We start from the raw sequence: 19234 nt of genomic DNA on the forward strand, positions 1-19234 counted from the left end.
AGGGAACAAGTGCTATTAGAAAGACATAACGGAGACGGTTATCTTCTAAGACATATTGTAAGCCGTGGGCAGACTGACAGACTCCGCCGCGCTTTTAGGACAAACATGTTGCAAACAGAAATCTTGTTTTTATGTTGTTTGATGCACTCGGGGGATGATATCGACTTCAAACATTTTGGCTTTTGTGACTGAACAGATATTTGTTGGTTCTCATCTGGGTTTATTTTGAGACAGGATGACTCAGTTGTTTAGGAAGGTCAGTGCCTGTATGGTAAAAATGTGCAGCAGCTTTGAGCACATCCAAACAAAACCTCTGCTCCCTGGACGGTTCGAAAAATATACTTTTTGCAAAGGCTGTTACAGCCCTCCTCATTTCTGCAGCTCTACAAACTGCAGCTACTACAACACCTCCAGTTTCTCATACCCTGGCAAATAAGACACTACGAGAGATGTGGCAGTAAACATTGTTACACAAGTGAATCAGGGAAGTGATCTGCTGTAGGGCAGTGCTTTCTTTACTTACGTTCTTAATACCAGAGGATTTAATCAAAACGGCCTAGATACTGTCGTGCAACACGCATTGTCTTCAAATAACACAGAAAGAAATTGAAAAACCAAAGCTCATTTGAGATTATGATTTAAAAGTGTTTCATTGTAATCATGAATGAGGAGTTATTTTATCAGGTAATCTCTTCCTCTGTCTGTTTAGATATCTGCTCACTTGTTGACGAGGCAAACGGCATCAAGTGGATAAATAAAAATCCAATAGCATCTTAATTGTTCTGGGTTTTCTGAGTAAAATTGGCTTGGTCTTTTCCATCTCGTGTTTCTTTTGGGATTGATCACTGATGCTTCATCGCTCATTATCATTCAGGCCTTGGGTCCTGGCTGTTGTGTCGCTGGAGCTGTGGGCGGGTGGGTGCAGGGGGGCTCAGCCCCAGTGCAGGGGACCTCTGGTGCATCGGCCCAACTAGGGGACTCTCTAACTGGTGGGGAGGTTGTTATATCTTTGCAGGTGGTCTCCTTTCTACAGGAGCTCACTCTGCAGGTGGGGGGAGAGATATAGGAGAGGTAGAGAATGAACTCAACCTGGGTGTCTATTGTCTAGTGTAGTTTGGGAGATGATTGGATGATGGGGTGGGTGCAGTTTTCTCTGGGGTGGAGTTGGGTGGGCTGCCCCGGACTCTGTGGGGCTGGGCGATGCTGCAGCTGCGGGCCCTGGTCCGGATGGGCCTGGGCCCCTTTGCCCTGGTGGGTTCCAGAGTGTGGGGGTGCCTACTGGGGTCAGCGGGGGAGCTGGCCCCAGGGAGGGGCCGCTTGCCCCTCTCTTTCTTCCCTCCCCATCCTCAGCTGCCTCCCTATTCCCGCTCTACCACACCCACCCACACACGCAGGGCTTGGGGTGCAGGTATGTCACCAGGGTGCAGGGGAGGCACTCCCCCTCTCTCCCTTTCTGGCCGCCTGTGCCTCAATTTTATTCTGCAACCTAGACACCCACATTACTCACACTCTCACATAACACATACATATAGGGCCTTGGGGGTGGGCACGTTCTACAGCATCCAGAGGATGGTCAGTGTACTCCAACCCACCTCTGGCGCTGGTGCCCTACCCTCAACTTTAAATGCACATAGACACTAAGGGTTTTCAGGAGCAGCCGTGCTGCTCTCTGAGAGGAAGCAGGAACCATGCTCTCCTGTGTTTTAAATGCACTTTAGAACAGCACACAGTAACACTACATATGAGCTGGCGTTGGGAGGTTTGGAGTCTTCACTCACCCCGGTTCTGTTAGCCGTCAGGGCTGGGGGGCTGGGAGGAGGTGCTGGCCGTCAGATTGGGGGCTGGGATGCGGGACCTCCCTGCTACTGCAGATAAGGAGGTGGTCCGCTTGCGTCCACCCCAGAGAGAAGGGTTACATCTCCTGGGTCTAGGTGCGGCTTGCCCCTCTGGGGGCGGGTGTACCTGGACCTTGAATATAGAGTATGTTTGGGGAGTGTGACTGTCTGTGCAGTGTCTATTTGTGTCTGTCTACACGTTGGGTGAGTGCCGAATATTTGGTTGTGCATATGGGGTGGGAATGCACGTCTGTGTCCGCGTGTGCCTGTTCGTCTGTGTCTATATGTCAGGTTGGGTCTTAGACTCAACCTCTCTGGGTACATCTCAGGCCCTCTAAAGTACGGAGGCCTATCTCCCCTCACCACACTCCCTGCTGGTGGCTGATGCCCTCAGACGTTGGTGTGTTGGTGGTCCTTGTCGACTGGGGCTGGGCGCTCATGTATGTACCGGCTCACTCCTGGTGGCCGATTGGCGGGGCCTGGCACCTGTGGCCCGGCTGGGCCCCTTCCGGGGGGTGGGGTGCCCTCAGGCCTCTGGGCCTGAAGCTCTGTCCTCTCTGGCACAGCTGGCTGCCGGCAGAGCCCGCGGGCATGCCACTGCAACCCCCTCTGGCCTCTGCTCCGTAGCTGCTGGGTGACCTCTCGTTTGGGGCTCTACTCAGCTCTTCCCAGGAGGGTGGCACGGTTCCCCCCCTTTTGGTGGTCCTCCTCGGGTCCTCGAATTCTGGGGCCTCTGGACATCTGGGGCCTGGATTTCCTCCATACCTGCTTCATACCCTGGGGGACGGGTCTATGGCTCCCCACACTCCCTAGCAGATCGTTACATGGAGAAACCTTTGGAATACAAGCATGCTGATCCACACAGGTGTGCACACAGGTGTACACACGGGTGTTCACAGATGCGGACTACACCTTTCTTGGCTGCTGCCTCAAAGCACATTGTGCGTTGTCTATCTTGCGTGCTGCACAATATCGTTTAATGTTTAGTATCTACTGTTATCTACTGCTAGCTAGTTTATTGTGATGGTGCTGTTTTTTATTATGTTCCTCTTTTTTTGTTTGCTTTCTCTTCTGTTTTTCTTTTTCTCCATACAGGTGATCCAGGTGTTTTGTTTGTTTTTCTTTCTTTCTTCCCCACTTTCTCACCGTCTCTTCTCCCCTCTGGTTTTCTCTCTCTCCCTCTCTTTCTTTCATTCTTTCTCCCTGTCCTATCCCCCAGTCATGTCTGTCCCGTTTGTAGCAACTGAAAATAAAATAAATACATAATTATAATAAAGGTCAATCAAATGGACCAATATGGCAAGGCCATGATGATCCACTTGGTAAAATAAATCCGCTTGGCATCTTTCTTGGCCTTAAGACAACAATTCTGATGGCTAAAGATCCAAACGGGACACAAAAAAAAACAAAACAAAAACAAAAAAACTTAGTGGGGGCTGTGTGCTTTGGAGCTGGTCCTGAGCCTTTTTTCACACCTTTACTCATGTGACGACTCACATGTCAGTCAACAACATCAGGATCACCTCCAAAGGGGACAACTCCTACTAAGGGTTAAATGTTTGGGACTCTCCACCATTTGTTACTCCTCAGCTGTAACAGGCTGATGGGGTGTTGTCGTCACCCTGCGGGTAGGCAGCATAGATACTGAAGTTTGTGAACATGATAACTTGAACAGTATCTGAAAGTCATGTCTTCAAAAATAAGGGAAAAAATCCAGCAAAGATCTGATACAGGACATGAGAGTCGCATCATCAGAAATGGTCTCTGTGGAAGGATGGCTGTCGCGAAACCATTCTTAATTCTTGCCAAATTACACAACAACTGGACTGAAACTAAGTGCATGTGATTAACCCAGCTTTTAAATTTTTAGTTCAAATGGCCATCAAAATATGCAGAGGTGGTCAGGAGTTTTATTTCAGCCAGTGTTGATGCGGATTTTGTCAAAATTGATGGAATTATGAACCCAGAAAAGTGCCACCGGATTTTCAAGTGCCACACAAGCTCATCTAAAAAGGGTGTGATTAGTAACAGCTTCATTTTTTTCAGCATGTCAAAGATCCCAAACATATTGGCAGTGCAGTAAAAGCACACCTGGAGAGAAGGCACAATGAAACACACACAGAAAATGGAACAAAATCAGCCAACATCCAAAGAAGAGTTTGAATAGCCTTCAAGAAGCCTGGAGAACTATTCCTGAAGTCTACTTAAAGAAATGATAAGAAACCTCGGCTAAGAGAGTTCAGGCTGTGTTGAAGAATAAAACGAGTCATACTAAATATTGACTACCAGGGTAGTTAGACCTGTTCAAACTCTGTTATTGCATTACATATTTTATTTCTATTTATTTGTGCACACTTCAATAAATCAATACAGCTGTGTCCGATTTTTCTAGCAAACAATAAAGAAACAACTGGTCACTCAGTTTAGATAGAACTGTAGGTCTACAAGTTGTAAATAGAGTTTGGGTGGAACGGAACAAATTTGAACTAGAGATCTGATAATACCGACTAATTTGTCACACATACACACACAGAAAGCAAACTCCAGCACAATATAGTAGAAGAGAGTCCAATAAACTACACAGCAAAGCCATATTATTTGTCAGAATTTAAAAAAATGGTCCAAAGCCTTCCAGAGGTCTGGTGCAATAACATAAAATCAGCCTCTAAGCATACCCCTAAAAAGGCATGTTTGAGCATCAATAAATGTAAAGAGGCGACTTAAAAATAAAGATTTACCTCCTTACAGTTGACTGGGAGGTGGAAATCGATTAAACTAAATTTACAGAATGAGATAAAATTCACTCATTTGTGTGCACCAGTTACCTATCATTTATTTTTTTTATCAAAGCTAATGTTTTACTGTGTTCATGACCAACCGGTCAAACACCAGAATCTGTTGGTAAAAGTCTGACCTTCAAGTCCTCCAGGCGAGTTTGGTCATTTAATGTGACATTGAGGTTGGTTGGAGGGTTGGTGTTGCTGCTGGGTTGAGAGCAGCACAGTATGAAACCAGAAACAGGAGTGTGAGCTTTGAGAGGTACAGTGGGGCAAAAAAGTATTTAGTCAGCCGCCGATTGTGCAAGTTCCCCCACCTAAAATGATGACAGAGGTCAGTAATTTGCACCAGAGGTACACTTCAACTGTGAGAGACAGAATGTGAAAAAAAAATCCATGAATTCACATGGTAGGATTTGTAAAGAATTTATTCGTAAATTAGGGTGGAAAATAAGTATTTGGTCACCTCAAACAAGGAAAATCTCTGGCTCTCACAGACCTGTAACGTCTTCTGTAAGAAGCTTTTCTGTCCCCCACTCGTTACCTGTATGAATGGCACCTGTTTGAACTCATCATCTGTATAAAAGACACCTGTCCACAGCCTCAAACAGTCAGACTCCAAACTCCGCCATGGCCAAGACCAAAGAGCTTTCGAAGGACACCAGGAAAAGTATTGTAGACCTGCACCAGACTGGGAAGAGTGAATCTACAATAGGCAAGCAGCTTGGTGTGAAAAAATCAACTGTGGGAGCAATCATCAGAAAATGGAAGACATACAAGACCACTGATAATCTCCCTCGATCTGGGGCTCCACGCAAGATCTCATCCCGTGGGGTCAAAATGATCATGAGAACGGTGAGCAAAGATCCCAGAACCACACGGGGGGACCTGGTGAATGACCTGCAGAGAGCTGGGACCAAAGTAACAAAGGTCACCATCAGTAACACACTACAACGGCAGGGAATCAAATCCCGCAGTGCCAGACGTGTTCCGCTGCTGAAGCCAGTGCATGTCCAGGCCCGTCTGAAGTTTGCCAGAGAGCACATGGATGATACAGCAGAGGATTGGGAGAATGTCATGTGGTCAGATGAAACCAAAGTAGAACTTTTTGGTATAAACTCAACTCGTCGTGTTTGGAGGAAGAAGAATACTGAGTTGCATCCCAAGAACACCATACCTACTGTGAAGCATGGGGGTGGAAACATCATGCTATGGGGCTGTTTTTCTGCCAAGGAGACAGGACGACTGATCCGTGTTAAGGACAGAATGAATGGGGCCATGTATCGAGAGATTTTGAGCCAAAACCTGCTTCCATCAGTGAGAACTTTGAAGATGAAACGAGGCTGGGTCTTCCAACGTGACAATGATCCAAAACACACCGCCCGGGCAACAAAGGAGTGGCTCCGTAAGAAGCATTTGAAAGTCCTGGAGTGGCCTAGCCAGTCTCCAGACCCCAACCCCATAGAAAATCTGTGGCGGGAGTTGAAAGTCCGTGTTGCTCGGCGACAGCCCCAAAACATCACTGCTCTCGAGAAGATCTGCATGGAGGAATGGGCCAAAATACCAGCTACTGTGTGTGCAAACCTGGTAAAGACCTATAGTAAACGTTTGACCTCTGTTATTGCCAACAAAGGTTATGTTACAAAGTATTGAGTTGTATTTTTGTTATTGACCAAATACTTATTTTCCACCCTGATTTACGAATAAATTCTTTACAAATCCTACCATGTGGATTCATGGATTTTTTTTTCACATTCTGTTTCTCACAGTTGAAGTGTACCTCTGGTGCAAATTACTGACCTCTGTCATCATTTTAGGTGGGGGAACTTGCACAATCGGTGGCTGACTAAATACTTTTTTGCCCCACTGTAGATAAATGAAATGGCCCTCTGAGTCTTTGTGTGTAACCCAGCTGAGCTAGAGTAAAAAAAAGGCACCATTTCTTGGATATCCTTGTGCCTTCTGCTCAGTTGCTCAGCTGAATTTCTGGCCATGAAAGCAGAAAATACCCCAAACCCTGGGTGAAAGAGTGGTTCAGCATACTCAGTCAGTACACTTGAGCCGGAATGGGTGGACATTAAGAGGTCCAACGCGCGGGCAGGGAAGAAAAGTAAAAATCCTTGACAACAGTGATCGGAGCAGTTTTAGCTACATGACGGTTTTAGGCGACCTTGAAGCAAACTGGAAGCACTTTTCAAAAAGCACGGCTGGAGATTTAGATGTGGACCAGTGTCATTTCATCTTTTAACACAGCTGAGCAAAACGCTCCACATGATCACTTTTATCTACGATTAATGGGCGCACACCACATATTTTGGGATTGGTCCAGTGTACTGTGAGATTGTTGCTGTCAGGGAATGAATGGCTTGAAATAAGCAGCTGCTGACATTTTTCTGAAAGGCTCCACGTTAACCTTTTCTCCAGACGGAAGCGTCTCGCAGCAGTTTGCTGACATTCTTGCACTGTGCGGGTCTAACGAGGGGTTTTAGAGAATTTAGGAGACTTAAAGCTTATTGTGTCTTCATAATCAGTACAGTATGCATACAGTTTCAGACTTGCATTGACTGTTCAGGTAATTATTTAACGACAGTCTGCAGGTGGGTTGCTTGGCAGAAATTTAATTGCGAGTTTCTTTGTGACAAATATTTGAGCAACAAATCTGGCTGCATGTCCAGTTCATAGCTTGTGCTGCAGATGGACTCCCAGTTTTTATGGTCTTGTTTTATGGTGAAGGTAGTCGCTATTCTGCTCTGCAGCCGCCGTGAACTCAGCATAGCAGCATAGGAACAAGCGCTTCACCTTCAGCAGCTTAGAGCGGCTTCCCAGGTCAGAGAGGATCTTCACAGAGGATCTCCAGAGATGGAGATGAAGGACTGCAGTCCCTCATCAGCTGCAGTCTAAAGCCTTGATTGTACTCTGTTGCTGACATGGACACAGACAACTGGAGACAATACAACACAGCAGTCATTCCTGTAATATTTTGCTGAAGTCTTCTTGAAATCCACCTCCCTTGGGTGTGTGAGCAGTATGTGAATTTTAATGCAAATTCTTCTACGACAAGTCAGAAAAAACAAGCAGGTACGCAGACGTCCACGCAGATTCTCAGCGTCGTTATTGACTAAATGTATGTCTCACTGACCCGAGCGCGCTCTGGCAGACTCAGGTTTTATCAGATGCAGTCTAAAGCCTTATTATACTCCACTGTGGACATGGAAAGAGACAGCTGGAGACTCCACATCCTGTAATACACAAAAAGAATCACCTGATTTCAAAGGAGTATTTTTTTCAGTAATAGACATAGAAGCTTGCGGTAAATTTGAAAAATATGGTTGAATAGTTTTACATACAAAACTTCCAATCTTCATAATTGTTTGAATGAATGTGTTCCCCTCGTGAAGCACAGCTTATGTCTATTTGATAGTCCAGCTCGCTCCATACTTTTGTGAGCATGTCTGGAGTCACTCCAGCCGCTGCTTTTGTTATGCTATCTACCAGCAACAGGGTGAAACTCACAAATCCCCTCTTTCTAACAGTACATGATTTGATAATTACTGGTGAACGGCTGCAGAATTAAAGTGCTTTGAAATAGGATTATCCTTTTTGATACAGCCTGTAGAGGTCTGCTAGCAATCTGGCACCTGGAGCGCATGCGTAGTATCTAACTGTAATGCAAATTCTCCACAGACGAGTCAGCACAGTCGCAGCGTCTGATGGCCAACTTTCCATCACTCAGGCTTAAGTGGACTCTAGTGGATTTTCGGATACAGAAAGAAAAAAGGCCTAAAAGTAAAATTATACTTCTGTGGTTACTGTGGAACTTCGTAACAAAACCCTAAACCATAACCTACGGCGAAACCAGACATGTTGCTGTCTAGAAATGTAACTGCATGTCACCGCTAACGTTAACAAGTATGAATGTGGCCATGGTGTCAGCCACCGGCGTACGCTGTATCGTAGGTTCTACATAGATTCACCACAGAAGTCTTAATGAAGCTCAAGACTGTAGAGTTAAAATTTGACCACAGATTGAGCGACTCAACCAAGAGGAACCTGAATGATAATGAGCGACGAAGCATCAGTGATCAATCCCAAAAGAAACATGAGATGGAAAGGACCAATAGCTAAACTGTCAAACTATGAGTAAGGGGACTGTCTACAAGTACTTTGGATGAATTTTTAAAAAGTAATAATAGTCTAAGATGAGATATACTTTGGGGGGCCATTAATAATCTGGCAAACCTCCCCAATAAAGTCTTTGCGAAGCACTAAAAGTAGTCTGCTAGCTAATGTTAGCCTGAAGGCTAGGATTATTGCTGTGTTGTGAAAAGCCTTTGCTTCATCTTACCTGTACTCTGAAACTATACAGAAGCTGGTTGTTTAGCAGTCAGCCTTTTAAATATCCTCTCATCAACTTCTGGCTTCTTGTAGATTCTCCTTTAATAGACGTTGTAAAAATGTTGAGTCGCTCTTTGAGTTTGCAAGCGCTTTGGGGTTTTTAAAAGTAGTTCTGTAAACCAATTATATTACTGTATATCCTGGGCCAAACACTGATTCTGACCAATGTCCAAGACTGCATTTCTCCTTAAAATGTTGGGTGAACTGTAGATTATTCATCTCAGAAACTGCTTTGGTCAGATCTCTTTTAGTTACACAGATGATTAGATGTCTCCTGGATACAGCATATCAAGTATCACTGAACTGCTGACTTATGAAGCCTTCACCACTGTGAGCAACATATCGTAATTACTTTAATATGTTATGGAGTGTACGCGGACATTCATCTTGTAGCGGATCCATGTCAGTGGATTTTTTCCTGTTACAGACATCAGATGCTTTTATGTAATTCAGGCAGAACCTTTAAAATAAAACAGGGCTGTAAAGCGCTGCCAGCACTGCCTTGAGGAATCACAAGGCAAGACACCACATGGAGCTAGACTTCCCCTGTTTTCCCTGCACACTCATTAAACAAATTCTCTCAACCCTGAAATGTTGACAGGAGAAAGTGTTGGCGAGTAAGCTGCTAAATCAACACAGAATTTCGCAGAATTGCTGGAAAACAAAGTTTGTTTCAGAAAGGTTTTAAACTCGATAATCTTACCGAATTATTTACGAAAATAACAAAACAAAGCACGCTTTTTAATCATTAAGTCATCAGACTCTGAAAATTGTCCACTTTCCGATTGTTAGCTTTCATCTTTTTCTACCTTTTACATTCACGCCACAGCTTTCTGTTTTTGCTGATTGCTCAAGAAATAGAGAGCGACACCAAATGATATGTCTCTGTTGTTGTGCTAAATGGGTGGAAGATTTAAAAAAAAACAACACCAATCGTTGTGGCTTTTACAAAATACATTTTTTATCAGCTCTGAGATGATGCTAGTCCAAGCTGAGAAGGAGAAAGAGACAAACACAAGCCAAAAATAAATGAGAAGGGAGGGGGGTAACAAAAATAATCATCATAGAATTTCACAGTGCAAAAATCTATTATGTACACAGTGTTTGCTTGTATTTACATGGGCATGAACAGACATACAAAATATATAGAATCCAGAATCCACAACACTAATAATATGTCTTACAGTGTGCACAAGATCCAGGAAACATCACCATAATAAAAATGAAGAGGAAGATGTATTTCATACTAAAATAAATAATTTTTCTCTCATACTAAAACATTTGAATCAGTAAAACCTATTCTGCCATCATGATTGTCTCTCTATGGTCCTTCCTAGTTCCTTACAGCCAGCTGGTAACATAAAAGTCACTGAAATATGAAACATATCCCAATGTCTGTTTAATGCAAAGGGGTGGGGGCTGTAAGAGGATTTGACAGGTGAAGCCATGAAAAGGGACTGAATGCATTCAGCTTGTGCAGCGTGCGGTTTATGTACTGTAGAGAAGCTGCGCCATTACAACTAGTAAATAGTGGCATCCCTGATTTGAGTAATTTCATCAAAATGATTTGATTTTCTGAACTGATTCATGAGTGACTCTGTGTGATTCGCTCTCAGTGGTGAGTGCTCAGATGTACTCAGATAAATCTCCTATATAGCTATGAAAATATTTTTTTTAAATAGTCTGCATTCATATGATTTTCCTCTGATTAAAGAAAGCAAATACTTAAAGATTAATGAATATCAACAAGCCAATTCTTACAATCATTACAATGTACAAACTTATTCTGCATGGATACCTGTGGAGCATCTCTTATCCATAGTGACAGTGATCTCACAATGTCTATGAAGATTAGATATATTTAGAGCTTTTTCTTATTCTAATCTCTCACAGGTGGTGCCCGACAGTTGACAATGAAAAGGCAAATAAAAATTGAGCACACATTCAACAAATGCACCACGTACACATAAAATGACAGTAAAAATGTTTTCTCATTATATAAATATGTGTGTAGCCAATTTAGTTTTTAAACACCTTTGAATAGATTTTTGTGATTTCAGAATTATTAATAGTGATTCTTTGTTCACAGTTGAAACTAATCTCTAAAATGATCAAAGGCATCATGTATTGAGGTTGGGATTTTAACTTGTCTGCCACCTTAGGCGTGCGACGAACATGATGACAGTGCAGAGTCAAGTGATAAAGGCTCCAGTCACACAGGCCTACAGCCTGGTCAGTGACTCCATGGCAACAAACTTGTGTTTTGGTTGCCTGTAGTTACATGCAACACACTGACTTGCCCACAAACACTCACAACTCTCTGAGCAGCAGTGAAAGTGCAAAGAGTGCGACACAACCTGGCAGCAAAGACCGTTTTCCTTCACAGTAAAAGCCTTCAGAAACATGTTGGGTGGATCGCTAACATTTACTTTGAAGGTCAACCTTCAACATCAAATTTTGATTTCATTTTAGTCACAGTCTTTTGACTAAAACATAATTTAGTTTTAGTCTAGTCGTAGTTAACTAAATGTTATAAGATTATAGTAGACTAAATCTAAGCTGGACTAAAATAAAAAGTCTAAAAGTTTGTTGAGTTGCTCCACACGGTTTACAAAACGTCTGATCTTCCTTGACATGAAATACAAAAAGTGTCCATAAGTCTACGCTTCTCTTCCTCGTCACTATCTAGTCTCCCTCCCGAAGAAAAGAAATGTAATTAGTTTTGATTGGATCTCGTTTCAGATTTTTTTTTTCTATTCTATTTCTATTCGTTGGCAAAATGTCAACATGTTTCAACATAGTTTTTGCCCTCGTACATTAGTTTTTATTTAGTTATCACCTTGTTTTTGTCAGAAAAATAAAGATAATTGACTGAGCGGAACATTCTCTGCTCTCCATCCACTTTGTCAAGTCTTATTACATTACTACTAGTTGGTGGTTTAAAAGTGAGTGTTTGTAGACAACACAGTCTGCAAATTTACAGGTGACCACAACAGTTTGATCACCACCACAGCAATCATAAGGTGCTCAGGTGCTCTTTGCATTCGATTTCACCAAGTGACAGCCAATCACTTGCTAAGCACTTGGGGAACACACACTTCACAATCGGTGGTTGTATCACGTCCAATATGGCAGACAACTCTTGAGCAAACCTCTGTTTGAGTAATATTTTTTTAAAAAGGTTCGAGGTCTCCCCCTCCTCCAAGTACTCAGCCTTTAGTTTAAAGTACTAGATAAGTAAATGTGTTTACATGTTAAAAGATGTACATCTTTATTTTGGAGAAATCAGCACGAGCGCCAGCGAGAACAACTCACGCTGACGCACTGCTGAATTTCTGCTTACTAAAAGTGCAAAAGATACCGAGTATCACCAGCTTTATTATATAAGATGTTACTTCTACATGCCTTTTACCAAGAATTTAGCTCAACTTGGAACGCTTTTCCATTTTGACAATGTAAGCAAAGAGAAGTTGCTGCTAGGGAGGCAAAAACAAATCACAGTAATGTGAGCAGCCAGAGGATTTAATAGCCATTGGCTACATGCTCTAGAAATATAAATGTTTTGATCTGGTGGAACTGAAATGTCTCTTATTGGACATGCAGTTTAAAAAATGACCAGATTTGAAGGACCTTGCACAGATAAATGCAAGACACAGCATTTACTAAGGTTTCAACAAACCCTTAACCAAGCCTAATAAAGAAAAGGCAGAGGAGTAATAGGAACGTGTTTAGGACCACTGATGGATGAGTTTAAACATCATGTTTGTGCAAGACCGTGACAAAGACGCGAACATGCATTTAAGACATCGGTAGGTTTAGTGTGCGCATACAGTTTGGATTTGATCTTTAGCGAGCCTTTCTCTTTTCCCAGATAAGAGCAGGTGACAGATTAGAGACATCATGAGCTCACAAAGGATGGCTGAGGATAAATTAGAACCATTGGCAGAGCTGACTGAATCATAACTCGGAACACAGTGGATCAACTCCGGTGGCTCTTCGGCCTCAACAGAACGGTTTTATTTTTAGCTTTGAAGTATTTCGTGTGTGTGCATTTTTGCGTCACAGCCCTGTGAGCTTCAGCATCGGCACAAATACAGCAACTGCATAACAACAAAGCAGTCAGGAATGCAGCATCACGGGACATTTACTGAGCACGTACTAGGGAATCGGCAAGGATAAAACATTGATAGAAAGTGTGGGTGGGGGGAAAACAAAAATCTTTTTAAAACATTTAAAACACTTTTTTTTAAAATGAAACATGGTGAACATACATTATGTACACAATTCCAGAGGTTGGAGCGGAGAGGGTCTTCTGAAAGTTGACCTCTTTCATGGCACATTTGATCAGGTCGATGAGGTTTGCTGACGTTTGCGTGTGTGTTTGCGTCCGTGTCTTTTGCTTTATGGCACCTGTGCTTAGCTGGACATAGTACGTCCCCCCGCGGTCGTGACCACCAAACAGTACCCTTTGGTATAGGTGAGGTTAGGAATGATTGGTTCGTCTACTTCTCTTTGATAGTCATCATCAACACCATTGCAGTCATTATTCACCTCTACATCATCGCTGTCACCTTCAGCACCGTCAGGAAAAGAAAGAAAACTTTGCTACCCTCACACAGTCACAGTTATTTCCACACTAGTGCAAGCCTCCATCACTGCGAGCGGGCACACGCAGTTTAGCAGCTTTAGGAAGTTGACACATGTCAAAAGCAGCTCTCCTTACGTCACAAGTTCTCAACATCAAAGTTCTGAAAAAGCAGCTGCAACAGCAATGTAAAGTAAAGTGTCAGCCTTGTAGCTAATCCACGTCAATGAGCTTTTTGTTTTCAGGCCTCTATCATCCTCCTGAGCTGAGCAAACCCCGGAGATTTAATCGCTGAGATATGGCAGGTGAACTGAATTCATTTTCTTCTTTTTGCTGTACGTTTACTTTGTTGCTCGTCCTCGGCTTTTTCCACCGCTACGCATTTTATCCTCGGCGTTACTCAAGCGTACGTGTCTCCCGACTTTAGCGCCACCAGCTCAGAGTCCTCCGTGTGGCGCCCGTTCAAGTGTTCGGTGTTACAGTCGTGATGGTACATGAAGGCGGGTACCTCGGTGATGGAGGTAGCTGTGTAGGACGTGGAGCGCATCGAGCAGTGGTCCTTTCGTCTCTGACCCCACTGGGTTTTATACTGCATCCACTGTCTCTTCACAGCTGCCTGCACCTGGATGTCACACAAGCACATAAAAAAGGTAGTTTAGTGTCTCATATCTACAAATGCAGCCTTAATAATAATATTTTACATCTAATTTAATTATTTGACTTCACTGCTAGCTTTGTTTTTGTGTTTTGAGTCGGAGAAGTTTGTGACAACACTGATCCAACTGACAATGATCTTAACTGATGTGCATGTTATTACTGCAGCATGTGTGGGCCACTCAAATTTCAATCACATTAGCAGATGACAGCTATAAAATGTAAATATCCATTTTTGGGGGGCGGGGGTGGCCAGGTTGTGCATGTGGCCAGATCATCTCACTATAAAAAGAGATAAATACACAAGGTTTATCTTTCTAGTACTGGGCAGGAACCCCATTTGCTTCAGAACTGCCTTAATTTGTCGTGGCATACAGTCAACCTGGGGCTGGGAACATTCCTCTGAGCTTTTTTGATGAGTGAGTGAACTTATTGTCATGTTCAAGATACCAGTTTGTGATTAACTGACATTTGTGACATGGTACATTATCCTTAACAACCATCAGAAGATGGGGTACGCTGCTGACATGGTCAGCAACACTACTCAGAAAGGCGGTGGCATTTAAACAGTGCTCAGCTGGTAGTAAGGGGGCCTAGCAGCCTGAACTATTGATACAAGGCATGATCAATGCATCATTGTTGTTTACACCAAAGTCTGAGCTTACTATCCAAATACTGCAGCAAAAATCGACACTCAGCCAACATGTTTCCAATTTTTTGTCTGTTGTCCAATTTTGGTGATCTTGCACAAATTGTAGCATTGGTTTCTTCTTCCTATCTGACAGGAGCATGGTCTAGCTAAGACATCTTGCATGTTCTACTTTGGTCATTGAAGCACATCTACCTCAAGTATCAGCATTTTGTGCTTTCAGAGATGCTCTTATGCATACCTTGGTTGTAACTCTGACCAGTCTCCTCTAATCTGACATCAACAAGGCATGTGTTCGCCGGGTATTTCCTCATTTCAGGCCCATTCTCTATAAACCTAGAGATGGTTTGTAGGAAACTCCTAGTAGACAAGCAATGATGATGCAGTGACAATGATGCCACATTAAAAGTCACTTAAATTACGTTTTTCCCCATTCTGATGCTCAATTTAAAATTTGGGAGGTTGTCTAGACCGTGTCTAAATACTGATTAGATATATGCAGCAACAAGCAGCTGAACAGGTGTACATAATGAAGTGATCTATAACCATGTTATAAATAAACTTACTTCCACACATTTCACCTACTAAATCTAACAACAGTCAAATGGCATCTTTCCACCGATGCCATTCAAAGGTATGAAAACATGACCATGATTATCCCAAAGGGTACATACAATTTTCTCTTTCTGGCATCCTGACTAAAAAACAAAGTGCACAACTTCTTTCTCTTCAGGCTTTGCACCAATTAAATGATCAGAATATGACTGTAGTGATTATATAAGCAACAAATCTTCCAGCACTTTTTGAATAGGCATGTTGACAACCATTGTTATCTTGCTGCAACCATTTGACGCATTAAACACATTAATTTACTGTGAACCAAATCCATTTGTGTCATCACAAAATCCATTACTACCCTCGTGACTTATAGCACGTAACCCTTCATAATCCTTCTATTTAAGCCTTAATGCGATCATTAGTCACAGCGTTACATGCAGAAACTTCAATCAATCTCGCCCCAGTCCAAAATTCAGCAGTGCTTTTCCCTGTCAGCTTGCTTGAGAATCGTGTGTCTGATATGTCTTAGAAACTATGAGGTCATTGAAATAACAAGGAAATATGGAACTATTTTTTTGTCAATAGAGTCTTCCTGCGTGTTCCTTTACAATAACAATCACAAATAATTCAAACTTTTCAGGCAGCAGCCCTGCAGACTGGCCGCTGGCGCTGCATCTGAACAAACAACAGCAACTCTTTGTCATGGTGCTGGGTCGTTGACCCAGCGTTTTGTGTTTTCTGATTATTTTCCTCTGTTCTAGTTATTCTGTGTCCTCCCCCCTTGTGTCCGGTTCGGGTTCTAGATTTCCTGTTTTGTTCTGAAGGTCTCTGTCTGTTGTCATTGTGTTCAGCTTGTCTCCTCCGGTCATCATGTGTATTGGGTTCAACTGTTCTTCCCTCCTGTGTGTGTGATTACCCGATTACCTTGTGTGTGTATATTTAGTGGGTGTCGGTCTGTGTTCGTTGGCGGCTCGTCTGCATTCTATGGTGTTTCGTTCCTGTCTCTGCGTCTCTCTGCCCCGCACCCCTTTTGTATGCTCTCAGGTTTGTCATTTAGTTCTCCCAGTTTAGGTTTCTTCAGTTGTTTTGTCATGCCTCACTGCCTGTTTTTGCCACTCCACCACTTGTAAATAAACGTCACTCGAATCATCAGTCACTGCCGCATTTTGGGTCCTCCTTTTCCTCCAACACCACACGGCTCACCCCGCCAGCCGTGACACTCTTCGTGGAAACCAATATTAGCGTCACACTACATGAATGCTAAGTTGTCTACAGCATATGGTAGAAATCTTTCTTCTTCCCAAAACACAAACTACTAACGGTGCAAAGGTAATCATTTTATTCAGTCATGTCTTAATACCACTGTAATTACTGTGGGTACATTAACACAGAATGATCTAATGATATAAATTATGGCACTAATTGTCATTCTGAGACAAATGAGCATCTGAGTCTTACAGCTTCATGCTGAACGTCGTGCTTGGTGTCACAAATACAGTTTGAAAGCTGTTTGTCTCACTGACCTAACCTCACAATGGGGCTATTGAACAAACAAGGCAGGTCTTTGTAGTTTGGCCTTGAAATAAAAAAAAAGAAAGAAAGAATTGAACTCAGCCCAGGAAACCCGTGTCCTGATTAAGAGAGCATGAATTGGCCATTATGCCGGTGAAGCAAACAAACCACTGCATTCCCTTGTGACAGTTCGTGTGTTCACCCTTTACACGTATGCCCTATGCATTGATTGTGTTTGACAAATTGTTTGCATCCTTTACGGTGATGAGACTGCTTTCTGTCTGCTCATGTACGAGTTAATAAGTGACATATTTTCCAAGCTGGATGCATAAAACAGAGCTTGACAGTGGGTTGCTAGGTCCTCTTTGCCAAACACCTCATGCTAAGTGCTCTAACACTTAGCGTGGACATTGTGCTGTGGAATGCGTGCGGTTGGCGTAGGGCTGCGTGAGTCACAAAAACACCACGATGAGCTTTTGTTTTAATGCTTCCAGTGTTTTGAGGGGCCACAATTCTGTGAAACTTTAAGATTCTTACCTAGTTTGTGTGATATGTGTGAGTTAGGATGATGTTAGCAGATGTATCAGCAAAATAAAATCTGATGCTGGAGTCATTTCCTTTATGCTAGCTGTCGTCAGTTCTGACACCCAGAAGTGTCGGTACTGGAGGGGGGGAATCAAGCCTGGTCTATTTTTATGTTTGCAGAGGCGCGATCCCTGGCTCTATGCCTGGTGTAGCCAGTTTCACTGATTTTTGTGAAGGCTTATACCGCAGCCACTCTGCAAACACATTATTCCACTTCCTGACCTCCAAAACTTCCATGTTGCTTTCACTGTATGTTTTGGCTCATTGTTCACGTGTGAGGTGCTTCTGTTGAAACACAAACCAATAAATTGGATTTGATTTAACCTGAGCAGAAATTAAAATGTTACACTCCAGAATTCTGCTTCTGTCTTTTCTCAACTCACAAAAAATGAAAACACTAGTGAGTGAACATGTTCACAGCACGTGTTTGCCTTGTCACAGTACAGAAAGCACAGGTGGACTTCAAGATGTCTCATGTCCATTAGGTGCCGCAGTAAGCCTTAAGAATGGAACGGCACAGACAAAAGCAGGGAATTCCCAAAGTGGGATGTATTTTTCCTACTGTGACAAATCAAAACATATGCAATGAAAAAGCATACAAGCTGATGCCATCACATTTCCCCCACATTGTTTTACAGGTGATGGTATACTGTATGCTTTGGATCATTTGCCGATCCAAGCATTTTCCATGCATTTCTTTCTTCCCATCCTCCTGCCAGATTTAAGTGTTATTCTCATCTCTCCAAAGAATGCTTTTTTAAAATTGCTCTGGTTTCTAAAAGTGTTTTGGCAAAGTCTAATCAGGCTGTTCTATTCCTGGAAAGTTGCCTGACTCCTGGAAAATGTTGGGAAATTAATTTTTTTCTTTATCATGGAAAGGATCCTACGATCATCCACCACTGTCTTCCAGAGATTTTTGTTGTTGCTAACAAAACCATCAAGCACTCCTTGCTTGGCCAACAGCAACAACTTCCAAATATAAGAAGTGTACATATAACAGATCCACAGTGGGTTTTTTTTTTGCCTTCTCAGGGTTGTTGCTTGTTATACAAACTCAAGCAACTCTGGAAAAGCACCTTTCTCTGGGACACCAAAGCCTCTTGTAGCTAAAGTCATCATTGTAAAAATCTGATTTTGTTGGAGATGAAAACAATTATTTTAAGAAATATCAAGATCCTAAATTCCCATAGTATTTTCCATTTATCCTTATCAGGGTCGCGGGGGAGTGCTGGAGCCTATCCCAGCTACCATAGGGCGAGAGTCAGGGAATACCCTGAACAGGTTGGCAGTCAACCGTTCGCTCTCACATTCAGACCTATGGGTAAATTATATTCAACAATTAACCTGACCCCACTAATTGGATGTCTGTGTACTGTGGGTGGAGTATTTTTTTCATTGTGAAATGGAGAAGAAGAAGAATTGTACAGTAAAATTCTTAGTGCTTCTGCACACAGACATCATTTGCTTTGCATTCTGAAGGACTGCATGAGGGCAGAGCCTGCACAGCAAATGGTTGCTCTTAATGACATCCCTCACAGTATGGGACCGTACAGTAGGTTCTGGCTAGAAATAGGACCCTGGCCAAAACTATTTTCATGGTGTGAAGTGATAAGCACAGGAGACCAATCCATACAAATTTATTTCACTTGGCTTTAATGTTTTCCATAGTTTGTGCATCTCTGCA

The 19234-nt window shown here is 42.8% G+C and overlaps 1 protein-coding gene across 2 annotated transcripts in view; it reads right to left on the bottom strand.

The window, feature by feature from the left end:
- Window positions 1–9943: 9943 nt before the first annotated feature.
- calcr (calcitonin receptor) overlaps window positions 9944–19234 on the bottom strand; it is a 64374-nt gene continuing 55083 nt past the window's right edge. For both annotated transcript variants that reach the window (XM_085261736.1, XM_085261735.1), the window contains one exon: window positions 9944–14214. In XM_085261736.1, coding sequence (XP_085117862.1) covers window positions 13993–14214 — 222 coding nt within the window. In that variant the 3' untranslated portion in view covers window positions 9944–13992. The remainder of the gene's footprint in view (window positions 14215–19234) is intronic.

This window comes from Mchenga conophoros, linkage group LG22 (assembly GCF_057382185.1).
Source record: "Mchenga conophoros isolate Kocher_MC1m ecotype Shallow Benthic linkage group LG22, M_conophoros_male_GT1.1, whole genome shotgun sequence".
Taxonomy (NCBI): domain Eukaryota; kingdom Metazoa; phylum Chordata; class Actinopteri; order Cichliformes; family Cichlidae; genus Mchenga; species Mchenga conophoros.